This window comes from Rutilus rutilus (genome assembly GCF_951802725.1).
Source record: "Rutilus rutilus genome assembly, chromosome: 20".
NCBI lineage: Eukaryota > Metazoa > Chordata > Actinopteri > Cypriniformes > Leuciscidae > Rutilus > Rutilus rutilus.
The window spans coordinates 31598223-31612044 of NC_140225.1; the positions used below are offsets into that span (position 1 = coordinate 31598223).

Here is a 13822-nt window from a genome sequence, read left to right on the forward strand (position 1 = left end):
CTACTACTAACAATGGCAATTTTTGATATCAGTAATTACATTTCCACAAGTAAAGAATGTGAAAATGTGAATTGTTGATATCAAGAATTACATTTAAACTGGTAAAAACAATCATTCTTGAATCTGTAAATCTTGATATCTATAATTGTATGTTCACTAGCTGCCATTCACATTCAATGGATGATATCCAGAATTGATTTCTTACTAGTTCAATCATTTTCAACTGGTAAGAAATCAATCCTTGATATCAACAATTGAATTTGAATGGCAGCCTATGATGACACTTAACTAGAGAAAATACAATTACAGAAATGTAATTATTGATATCAAGAATTCGTATTTCTGCGAGTGATGACGTCATTGTTGATATCAAGAATTCACATTTTAACTAGTGAAAATTTAATTGTTGGGAATGAATAAAAGTCAAAACGGCTTGCCATATATACAGTACAAAAACATGATATCATGACGGTTCCATGTCCAAAAACACTCATTCGATTTGTAGGCCTATGTTTATGATTTAAATGCATGGGTAAATGACATGGAGCAGCATGTGAACTATTTGAGGGACAAGCAAAAAAATAAATATACAAATGCATAAACAAACAAATGACGTTTGAAGTAGAGTAGCTACAGCAGTGTGCACTTGAGTACTAGAGCTATCATATTGAGATGCTCCGTAGTGTCAGACTGTGGCGCACTCGGGCTCGGCCAGTCTGAAGGGAAGCTCGCCGTGCCAAAGCAGGCGGAGTCGGAAACGCGAAAGCCCAGCGCTCCTTAAACTCCCTCCCTCGCCCGCCCGCAGGAGGAGTAACCGACCGTGGTGGAGCAGCTCAAGCTCAGGGATCCTCCGTGATCGACTGCCCCAGAGAAGCGCCTCGTTACCCGGACGGAGAACCAGCCGCCAGCCGGTCGTCCCTTTATTACTGCATTTAAGCGGATCAGAGGAGCCCACGTGACATTACACGAGCTCGAGGCTTTCTTCTCACATAGAGGACGAATTCCCACAGTCGCTCCAGGAATATCTCCCTGGATATTTACCCGAGAAATGGACGGTTTCGCCGGTAGTTTAGGTGAGTGTGTATTAATAGATGCTTCTTCTGCAGCAGACATGGCGAGTATAGACACAAGTGTGGAATGTGTGTGTGTTCACTGTATACTCGTGTCAGCGCTATAGCCACACACACACACACACACACACACACTTCACTGACACTGCATTCGCTACAGTGTGTCAAGACACTCATACCACGATCCTCGCGACGGACGTGTATCTAATGCTGTTTATTTCCGTTGTTAAAACCCTGCTGTGACATGCCATTGGAAAATGCTCTGAACACAATAGGTTACTTCACACACTGCAGCTCACGCTGTACACTAGATTTGCATTTCCATATGGATGGTAAATATCAGTGTTTACTTGCAGTGGAGCAACATGACAGTGTCATACTTCCAGATAATGCTCTGGTTCAAGGTAAATTAAATCAGTCTAAGAGAATGCGGCAAAGATGTTGTGTTTATGTAGGCTATATAATAAGTATAAGACAAGGCTAGTCAAGTTGAAATCAACATGCAAATGCAAATAAATGTAAGGACGGAGAACAAGCCAGTATGCAAATATTACATTGACGGTTAGATTTTCAATGGCGAACATTCTGATCATTTTAAACTATATTCTTAAAGTTCTTGAAAGGAAGTGTTTCTGAATGAGAATGAGAACTAGAACTATGCTTAATGGTGTTCACTGGTGGTCAGTCATATTATTTGGTCTGATAACAGTCAGTGTCTGCAGGACTTCTTGTGTTTGTGAAGGCTTCACTCGAGGAGGTTTGTGTGGAATGTGCAGATCTGCTGTAGTGTCTGTCTGGAGGTAAAGGGGTCTTTCAGAAGCATGGCTACAGGGGACCGGTTTCATTGCATAATGGATCGAATGTGCCCTAACAGAGAGAATGACATGATCAGCCTTTATTGATACTCATGTGTGCTGGAGCAAACTATTGGTGTAATAAAATGTTGCAAGGCCTTTTCTGTTAGATAGATATTTGTTTTAGTATTTTAATAGACCTGCATAGTATTTAAACCACTTTAAAAATGTATTATATATATATAATATATATATATAAAAAGTATAAAAAAAGTACTTAAGTAATGCAACGTAACTTGCATGTAATGCAAGTAACGTAATCTGATTACTTTTTTTCAGGTAACTAGTAAAGTAACACATTACTTTTCAATTTAAAACCATTAAAACAGAGCTACTTTTTAGTAACGCAAGTTACTTTGTTTTCCCATTTATTGACTGACAGCTCTCTCATCCCCATGTTGAGTGCAGAGACGTTGTGTGTAAACATGATGGTTATTTTAGATCTAGACTGAATGTGAGCATGCATTTATTTATGATCCAATTAAACTATACGAATATGCAAAAATGACTTTTATATAAACATCATATTTGTGTTTAAGTTTTTATTTGCTGAAGTAAGAGTTTTTTTGTTGTTATTAAAACACAAAGCAAGCCCAGCCCAGTTGAGAAAAAGTTACGCAAAAGTATCTTAGTTAACGTATTATTTTCTGATAAGTTACTTTTTTAGGGAGTAGCGCAATAATGTAATGCATTAATTTTAAAAGTAACTTTCCCCAAACACTGGTAATTAACAGTTAAAATGGCTTTTAACTAAAAAGAACTTAAATTTTTATAAAATATATGTATATGTTCATAAACATAAATACATAAATTATGTCAGAAATACAACCTGCAAAAACCACAACAACAAAGACAGACATTTAATATAACATAAATATCCCAGTTATTATTTAAAACAATCAGTTGAAATAGTTTGAAATAGTTTTCTGATCTTGCCGCATCTCTCTTTAATGCAACAGTGTGAGTCTGCGTGGGAGTTTGCTCTGAACGTCCAGTCATATAACAACGGCTGATCGATGAAATGCTGTGCTGATTATATAACTTGATTCTGTTGCTTGGTTACACTCGGAGGAGGGCTGAGCACTCAATCTGCCCTACTCTGAGTTACCGTGGTGATGTCGCAGTGTCTGGCAGGGATGCCATGTAAAGGACAAGACCAGTGAGCGACAGAGAGAAAAGTGACAGCTGTATATGATGGAAAACTTTATTTCGTACCTGTTATGAAATGACAGTGTTTAGGGTTAGTTCACCCAAAAATGAAAATTCTGTCAGTAATTACTCACCCTCATGTTGTTCCAAACCCGTAAGACTTTGGTTCATCTTCAGAACACACAATGAAGATATTTGAATGAAATCTTAGAGATTTCTGTCCCCTCCATTGACATCTACAGAACTACAACGTTGACGCTTCAAAAAGTTCATAAGAGATCTTAAAACTAATCTGAGTTGAATGTTCTGAGGAGACTCGATAGCTGGAAATTTTGGATGTGACTGTTGCTGAACTGCTGTGTGTGTGTTTGTCCAACATTGTTTCATCAAAAACCCCTATCTACCCTTATTAATGATTCTAGTTTTCAAACCCCGTCACCACATTTTTAATTATTAAACCACTTCATCTAGATTTAATATATTACTCAATTGAGTTATCAGTCACATAGTAAATTAAACCGGTTTGGCTTACTCTTTTTTTTTTTTTTTCTGACTTGCTTTGATTTCCCCGAAACTGCTTCTCTAATGCCCCGGGGAGGAAGGTTTCCTGATCTAAGCGTGCACTAAGCGTGTATTAAACCAGTTCTAGTATCAGTTTTGCACCACAGGTACATCCGTCTGACACAGACCGCACATCAGCCGCACACAAGCCTTCTGCTCGCCCGCTTGTCCTCCGTCTCTGCGTCAGACATGACAGCAGCAGAGGTTCAACCCACTCTTTCAGAGTCTTCTGTATGACGTACAGTCCCCGTTTGACTCCTTTTGGTTCTTGGAAGATCTAAATGTGGTTTTCTACAATGTAAAATGTGGTTTTGGTCATGACGACAGAGAGAAAAACCTGCACAGCTAAACTTGAAAGATCTGTGCATGTACAGAAAGTAGACTGAGTTCCTTTCATAACACCTGTGATATGGGTCACAATAGGACACTTAAAAATCTACTTTAAAACTCATGGTCCAGATTCTTAGAAATGTACTTTAATGTTGGGTTTGGAAAAGTTGTTGATAACTGTTTTCAATAAAGGTTTTTAATTTAGTGAAAATGAACATGTTCTCCCTGTGAAGGCCTCATAAGTGGATAATATTCTGAATGTTCCAATCCAATCTGACTTCTGACCTATAATGCTGAATCATAATCATACACCGTTCGTTCGTTGGCCAGAGGAGAACTGAATCATAATCATACACCGTTCGTTCGTTGGCCAGAGGAGAACTGAATCATAATCATACACCGTTCGTTCGTTCGTTCGTTGGCCAGAGGAGAACTGAATCATAATCATACACCGTTCGTTCGTTGGCCAGAGGAGAACTATATATATATATATATATCATTAACTAAATGAATCACTTTTTTTTTTTTTTTAACAACAAAATGAACCATCACTGAACTTACTTAAGCTGGACTGTGACGCTATTTTCTTCTGGACACAAACTTTGTTGCATTATTTTTCTGTTATCTCTTTAAAGTTGCTTTGAAACTATCTGTGTTGTAAAAAACGCTAGGCTATATAAATCAAAGGTGACTTCGACATCGAATGCATATTTATTTATTTTACAATTTTATTTTATTTTTAAAATGTTATTAATTAACAGTGAAGCTAATTAAAAAAAAGAAACAAATGTTGATACCAAAATATTTAATTGATATCTTTGTTTATTTCTTTATATAGTTTTTTTGTTTGATATTAAGAAACAATTATCAAAATGAATGGCATCACAGAAATTAAAAACATACAATAGAAAAGGTGTATTCAAGTCGTATATATAAATTGCATTTTTAGTGTATTTTTGAATAATTTAGTAAATTTGCATCTGCTAAATGCGTGTAAATTAAAGTTAATATCATGTAATTGACCCATGTATTTAAACTGTTTTGTGTTTTAGATCAGTGTCTCTGAACTGGTTTTGCTTCAGAAGATTTTATGTAGCTCAATATTTTTAAAAGTAGTTTACTGTCCAAAACACACACACAAAAAAAATCACCCATTAAATTGCACTCATAATTTCAAATATATTTATTAACTGCATAGGCTAAGCGGTTTTTGTTATCTAGGACAAATATCTTCTACATTTTAGAAGGTGATGGCCTATTTATTTTTGATATCCTAACTACACTTGACTTGAGGATTAGGTTTACAGCATTCGGTGCCGATTAATCGGCAAAACCAATCAATCGGTCGACATTAAACATTTGGCCCAGACTTGCGTGATTTTATTTTATTTTTGCAATTTTCATTGTATTTCGCGCTACCTGATCAGAACAGACCTGTTTTGGGTCGAGAGCCAGTGCTGTAGAGGTATGTGTGAAGGTCAGTAGGTTGGCCTGTGAGCGGTGTGCTGCCTTTTAAGGCATGTGCATGTGTTCTAGTGGCGCTGTGTTGATGTGTAAAAGACTGAAGCAGTGTGCCTTATGGAGGTGTAGGGTCTAGCTCATGGCTGGTAAAGGCCTTCATGCATCTTCAAGCGTTCACTGTGCTGAGATGGCGCCAGGTTTTGATCTGCACCCACTCACCGCCCGACTGTCGAACTCAACTTAAAAATAGCAGCCGCCCCCTCTCCTCCCGTCGCCAGGTGCATTCCCCGCCTCCATTGCTCAATCCCAGGCCTCTGTGGGGCCGCCAGTGGGTTTTCAGCTTTTCACACCACGGCGCTGGCTGGCACAGAGTGGATAAAAGACAATAAATAGTCTTTATCCACTTTTAATAGAGGATAAAAGTGGAAAAGGTAAAGATACCCACATGACACGATTCGATACATATCACGATACTTAACTCATGAGACAATATTATTGCGATACTCCAAGACATATGTTAAAAGGTTAACAAAAAATGTACTGTTGATTAAAATGGAGAAAATTTGGTATTACATTGTGGGTAGGGGTGGGCGATATGGCAAAAATATCATATCACATTTTTTTTCAGGAAAATCACGATTCACGATTTTATCACGATTCTTTTTTTATGTTGGTTTTACTATTTTTGTGACTGAGCATTACAGCCAAACTAATGTCCATATTTTAAAAACAAAACCTTAGGTAACAAAATATAAAATAAAAAAGAATGGCAGACAGGGGCGAAGATAAAAAATATTTGTCATTATTTTCTCTGTTATTAAATATTAAGATCAAAGATACACATTACACATACACAACTTAATATACAAATTAAATAAACAGTGCTTTGTTTTCAGCTACAGTAGGTGTATTTAACAGTAGCATTGAAGAAAGTAATTAAATGAATGTAAAGTAATTGCAATGATAAGATCTTCATTCACGCAATCAACAGGCTGTCATCTGCTCAATGATCATCACTGCAACCTTTTATGTGATGGGAATAGATCTAAAAACTTAAAAAACTTCTCACGATTCGTTAATCCCGATAGCTGTAATAGTAAAAACGTATAATAGCTGTAATAGTAAAAGTATTCGAGAGAGTTCCACATGTACTAATGCTAGCTATTTCATATGAAAGCATGTCAGCCAATCACAGCAGTGGGCGTTTACACTGAAGTCTCACAGCAGACACGCCCCTTCAAACAGAGCGCTAAAATCAGGCTAGGAAATATGCCTTTTATTTGTAAATTATTACAATTTTTGATCTTAAAAACATACTAACATTATAAGGGCACCCCAGGAAACATTATAAAATAATAAAATAATCCATGTCATGGGACCTTTAAAATAAAAATATAAAAAAAACAAAATCAGTTCATTTATTAATGCGATTAATAATTATAAGTAAATGATACATTAAAACATGTAGCCTTCAAATATTGTTCCATTAAAGGGTTACTTCAGGATTTAGCATTAAGCTTTGTATTAGTAGAAAACCTGTAGTATTTTCGAATTACCGTGCTTTCCACCCTCATATCCCCCTGAGACAAGAGATTTATGTATTTTTTGTCTGGAAAAAATCCTCCGATGACGCAAAAATCGTCATTTTGCGTCATCGGAGGATTTTCTGGTCAGAGGCTAAAGACTACAGCCAGTAGATGGCGTTGTTCCGCATGTTTTCAGCCCGCCCATAGAGGGAGGGATCTCATTCACAGAATGTACACACAGTGTCAGCTGTCTTTCTTTGGAAGCTAAGCTAGTAGGCTCTTGTTCTGTGGAGAAAGCTGAATAGTAGGAGAAAGCTGAGTAAGTAGGGGTAAACAACAACATCCTCCTTTTCCCGGACTTGTCCGACGGGCGAGATCGTTCAAAATGTACGGGATTCAGCTTTTGCGTTCTGCGGTCGCCATTCATTGTTTACATGCACATGCACCTTTTGTTTCAATCTAACTGAATTCATTCCGATTGGTGAATCTGAATGTAGTGTTTACATGAACGCTAAACAAGTGATCGGTTGATGTGCGTTTTACCATTGCTAAGAAAATTCCCGCTCCTCCGTGAGAGATGCGAGACCCGGCGCGTCTCAGCAATGACGCCACCGGCCTCGCGCCGTTCTCCCGCGGCCGTCAGCCTCGTCCTGCTCGCCACAGTAAACATGATGAATGGCGACTGTCGAACGCAAAAGCTGAATCCCGGACATTTTGGCCCATCTCTAAATCACTGGCAAACTCATCACGTAGGCTAGCCTTGTTGTTTTCAACTACGCACTCTTACCGGTAGGCGTGGCCTCCTAAGGCAGCGAAGCAAGTGCATTCTGGGAGTTGTTGTCTTTCATCCACATAAGACAAAAATGCATTTTCTGGCTTTTCTCAGTCTAGAAAGCTCCAAATTCAAAAATTTCTTCACATTTCTTCTACTTAAATGACCTATTTTAAATACACATTCATCTTCCCAGAGGTGAAGTATCCCTTTAAGTAAACATTGCATTAACAAGATCACATGAAAAGTTCGCAATAAAATGAAAAACAAAGAAACACATTACAGGTATCAGAACAAGTGGCAGGTCTATTGCTTTTAAACTTTAAGACTTCATGCATGGATCTATTTTGACAGCACATTTTTTTGTCCTGTCCTGTCCGTTGCTATTGTTATTGTTAATGTCAAACCTCGCAATTTCCAAAATCAGTCCATTTTAATTTAGTTGAAACTCCCATAACTTTGCAGTGTGTACTTAGCAGCATGAAAAATCTAACTTTTATTTAAATTGTGAAAGCGTTATATACAGAAAGCCAGAAAAGACCACTCCATTTATAATCACTGAAGCTTCAGTGCAGTCTCACTGACTGAATGAAAACTCCTGTTATAATCAAAAAATCTGTCTACTACATTGTCTTTATACTCTCTGATTCACGAGGTTGCAGAAGCTCCCGCTGAACAAACTCTGGCTTATCGATCGGATTCGGACTATCTTAAACGCCTCTGATTGGCCGTTATGTTCACATGCTCATCAGTCATGTCTGTGATTGGCTGCAGTGCTCATTGGGTACCGAATTGACTCTGTATTCTGTACTGGAAAGTACCAATACTTTTGACAACATCCATGACCTATTGTGGAGTAGTTCACACTTAAAGCGATTTGCAGTGAAAAAGAAACCAGAAGCCATTCGTTTTCAATTCGAGTTGGTGATTTAGTGCGATGCAGCATAGTTTAGTCCAGTGATGTAACAAAGTTTTTATGCAAACACAAAATGACATATATAAGTGAACATTGTAAGACGTCTCCTGTGAGATACTGTAGTTGGGAAAGATGGAGAAGTTAATGTTAAAGGAACACTCCGACTTTTGCTTATTCACAGTATCCCCCAGAGTTAGATAAGTCCATACATACCCTTTTCATTTCTGTGCGTTCTGTAAGTGTTATTTGACGCACCCACCGCTAGCCTAGCTTAGCACAAAGACTGGATGTAAATGGATAATGGTAGCATACTAATCCCAATAAGTGACAAAATAATGCAAACATTTTCCTATTTACATGTTGTGATCTGTATAGTCACAGCGTGTCCAAATAACAAGGCTATATGAGACAGAGACCATTTTTAATCGTATAAATACTGGGAACTATATTCTCACTAGGCGTAGGAGCACAGCTAACGTTACTTGGGCGGAGTGATTAGCGCAGCACACGAGACGCCCTGTGGTGAGGAGCAGAGAGTTCGCTCAGAGTTGGAGTAATAGAGTCAGTAATTACTAGATAGTAAATTTATAGTTTACAATCATGGGTGTTCGCTGTATTGTAAAGAGCTGCGACAATAAACAGGGGAGACCAGGTAATACCATGATGTTTCATAGAATTCCAACCAAAAACGCTGACCTGATGAATCGAGGGCTACAAACACACCTGTAAACATCATCAAGAAGTATTTCGTTTGCTCTGAACATTTTACTATAGACGACTATTTTGAAAAAATGCAAGTTGCCACACGGACCATGAAACGTGTGCTAAAGGATGCAGCCATCCCATCGATAATAAAGACAGGACAAATTGGATCACCTGTTGCTGCGGTAAGTGTTCCGTTATGTTTTGAGATGACTAACATTAGCCATACTGTAACAGTGCCATGCTGTAATGTAACCTTAGTAGTGACACTATTACGTGAATAGGGGCTCCGTGTATCCCCTTTATTGTTATTATTGTGTTGTCATGAACACACTGTATCGCTCAATAACAAATGAGCGGCGCTAAATGTAACTCTCAGGACTGTAACATTCAACTTGCTAATGAACAGCTTCCAAAGTTTGTAACTCCTCGTCTGTGTATTCTGGCTCAAAACTATATGGTTCTGGATCTTGGTTTGATACCAAAATTCCTCTGACAATTCCTCAAAGTCAGCCATGATCACGAGTCACGTTCGCTACTAGCTAGTTAGTCACGTTTGTTTTGTTTACGGAACCATCAACAGGGCGTCTCGTGTGCTGCGCTAATCACTCCCCCCAAGTAACGTTAGCTGTGCTCCTACGCCTAGTGAGAATATAGTTCCCAGTATTTATACGATTAAAAATGGTCTCTGTCTCATATAGCCTTGTTATTTTTACACGCTGTGACTACAGATCACAACATGTAAATAGGAAAATGTTTGCATTATTTTGTCACTTATTGGGATTAATATGCTACCATTATCCATTTACATCCAGTCTTTGTGCTAAGCTAGGCTAGCGGTGGGTGCGTCAAATAACACTTACAGAACGCACAGAAATGAAAAAAGTATGTATGGACTTATCTAACTCTGGGGGATACTGTGAATAAGCTAAAGTCCCAAAAAGTCGGAGTGTTCCTTTAATGTGAGCATTTCACTGTTGTATACTAACTGTATCTTGCTCATATGTAATTCATAGTTTTTTCATTCCACTGCGCTGCTTTTGCAGTGTTTTTCTATGTAAACATGCACTAGACGGACGTGTTCGACTTTTGCAAATCTCACACATGATGCAGAATTCGAAAAAATACAGCGCTCAAATCAAAAGTTGTTCAACTTAAACTAAAACTAAACATCTCTAGACCTTTTTTTTCCCCCATTTCACTACCACACAAAAGTGTGTGGTGTGTGAATAGCCCCATAATTGTTCATTTGTTCATAATATGATGCGTTACCAACACTTTCCCCTCTAGAATTATTGTGAAAATCACTTTTAAAATCACATTTTATTGTCCAAAGATTCTATCGTCGCAGAATCCCCCATCTTCAGTACATGCTCAGAAACGTAGTGCTAGCATGATGACATCTTGTTCTACATGAAGCTAATTATTTTCTAAATCAGTTAGCGCTACGCTAAGCCCAAGCTGTTAACTTGCTAAATGAAAGCTAACAAAGGGAAATTGGACCATTTTAGCTCCAGTGATATAATGTAAAATTAAAAAGTATTTAGGAAAATCTACTACATGATTCAGAGACATGCAGCGATACGATTTGATATCCAAAACAAGGACACTGCAATGTTTTTAGTCAAAAGCATCTTCTAAATGACATTTTTTTTCAGATCTGGGTCATCAGTGCACTGGCTTAAGTTTCTGATTCAAGGAAACACTACAGTATGTCTTTCTGTGCTATTTTTTTCCTCAGTGTTTGTGAACCCCCCCCCCCCAAAAAAAAATGGTCAGATGCAAATACATTTTAATGCCACCAAATAAACACAATTTAGCCTCCGTGGAAGCGGTAATGGGATGTGAAGACCAAATCATTGTTGAAAACCCTGCTTGTGTTGGTTTGGGATGAACAGGTCTCCAGCAGCGCTCACGGTTCATTTGCAGTGTGTCATACTGGGTTTTATGCGAGGGTTTATTTTGGAAGTATCTGATTGTTTTGACTGTAAATGACCTGTGATGTGGTTTTTGTGCGTTTGTGATCGCACATGGCATTTCTTAACATGTGTTTGCTGAGTTGCACTTGGAAAGACTAGCTGAGGATCAGATTACAAAATTCCTTCTTTGAAAGAAAAAAAGATGGAGGGAAGCAGAGGAGAAAGCTGGAGACTGAGACAGAGCAAAGGGAGGGAGAGATCCGGAAAGGGACACACGTGTGCCCGAACGCTTCCAGATGCTGGAATGTTGCCTCCCAACTTTGTGCATTCTTCATTCCCTTCTTCCCTTGTAACAATGGTTGAGATTTCAGCTGGAGTGAGAGGAGAAATAGTGTGTGAGAGTGTGGACACAACGGATGGATGAAGCTTGATGAATGGCAGATCTGCTGATGAATATAGCTTGTATCTTCATATATAATATCTTGATTATATAATGAATATTGAGGAAAAAGCATGAAACAATATCTTGGTTTATGTGTTTGATATACTTGCTCAGCCATAGGTACCATCATTTCAACCAAACACACTTTCTTAAATAGTAGATTCACAATGTTTAATGTATTGAACTAAATACAGCCAAAAATCTAGTTAAAAATAATGAATGCATGTTTTTCTACACAGATTTAGAAGCCTGGAGTTCAAAAAAATCTATTCTGCTCACCAAGGCTGCATTTATTTGATCAAAAAATAGTAATTATACAATTAAAAATAACTGTTTTCCATGTGAATATATGTTCAAATGTAATTTATTTCTGTGATTAAATTCTGATTGAAATTCTGAGTTGAATTTTCAGCATCATTAATCCAGTCTTCGTTGTCACATGATCCTTCAGAAATCATTCAAATATGATGATTTGATGCTCAAGAAAAATTTCTGATTGTTATCAATGTTGCTGATCAATGTTTTTGTGGAATTCGTGACCCCCCCCCCCCTTTTTCTGATGAATAAAAAGTACAAAAAGTATATTTTTGTTTTTTCTTATCACTTTTGACCAATTCAATGCATGCTTACTAAATGGGAGTATGCTTTTGAAGAACAGTAGTGTATGTGCATCAGTGTAACATATTTGTCCTTTTATATATATATTTTTTTTTTACTGAAACATTTTAACACATGAATAATGCCTCATATTTCTGTAAACATTTTTGAGTGATGACACTAACAAATTATTGCAAATGCAATTATTTACATTTACGCATTTGGCAGACCCTTTTATCCAAAGAGACTTACATTGTTTTTCAAGGTACACATTTACATTTATTATCAGTTCTTGCTTTCCCTGGGAATCAAACCCACGGCATTGGCATTGCATTATTATAATGGTTTTTGAACAGATTCACAGAAATGAATCAAACTTAACAAATATAAGGCTGTTTTTGTTTCTTAGATAAACTAGTATCATAACACACTTATCTAAATGCATTAAAATCCACAACATTTATTATATTCCTTTATTTTATGTTATTGTGATCAAAATCATTGTGAATGTTTAAGATATCACACAAACCTATTCTGTAAGCTCATGCATAGAAAGTGTACTGAACACGCAAGGCTCGACTGCTTTATTAGTCCAGGCCCTGGAGCCCCACAAGACGCCATGAAATTGAGAATTGAATCAGTTGAATCAACTCATTTGAGATGTGTTTATCTCTGCTGCACTGATAGTGCTGATGAACAGAAGGGGCCAGATTTTGTGTTGGCTGTACTGTAACCTTAATCAGGATTAATCAGGATGTGCCGCCATCCCTCATGAGTGTGTGTGTGTGTGTGTGTGTGTGTGATGGGGTTGTAATCTCAGGGTGGAGTTAAATCCACATGTACAGTAGGACAGCATGTTGCCTGAAGTGGTTCGAGATGGATTAAGCTAATGGTTGGGTTGGACACAGATCTTGGATGAGGTTTCAGGCACCCTTTCTCCTCTCATGGAACCCAGTCAAAGATTTTAGACTGACATATTGAGTTCAAGATACACATGGTCATGAAGAAAACCATCTGGGTCATGTGTGATGTGGTTTTGACTCTATAAATGGTCCATAAACCATTAGGCAAACTGAAACGTGTGTTAGGATAAACAGCCAGTTTGGCAAGTAGTGCTTCAAAAGTTATAGTTGTTTACTGTGTTGTTTGTCTCTACAAAAGCATCTACGCATACACTCATATATTCCGAGTCTGTGTGTCGCAGAAGACAGGTGTGTGCTCAGCAGGAGCTGGATCAGTATCAGATGTACTGCTATAGATGTGCCTGCTTATCTGCTCACAGCCTCTTTTCAATTAGTTTGCCTTCTAAAGTCAATAGCTCATAGATCAGTCTCTCTTCTCGTTGTGTACACATGTTTTTTCATGTCATTTTTTTAAAATAAAGTATCTAATGCTCACTAGTGGGTTAGTTCACCCAAAAATCATTGTCATTGACTCACCCTCATGTCGTTCCAAACCCGTAAGACTTTCATTCATCTTCAGAAAACAATTGAAGATCTTTTTGATATTCCTGTCCCTTCATT

General features: G+C 37.8%; 1 protein-coding gene across 3 annotated transcripts in view; it reads left to right on the plus strand.

Moving 5' to 3' along the window:
- The first annotated feature begins 697 nt into the window (after nt 1–697).
- eml4 (EMAP like 4) overlaps nt 698–13822 on the plus strand; it is a 100949-nt gene continuing 87824 nt past the window's right edge. For 2 of the 3 annotated variants that reach the window (XM_084390945.1, XM_084390948.1), the window contains exon 1: nt 798–1073. In XM_084390945.1, coding sequence (XP_084247071.1) covers nt 1049–1073 — 25 coding nt within the window. In that variant the 5' untranslated portion in view covers nt 798–1048. Of the gene's footprint in view, nt 1074–13822 lie in introns of all 3 variants that reach the window. The other variant, XM_084390950.1, reaches the window with a different exon arrangement.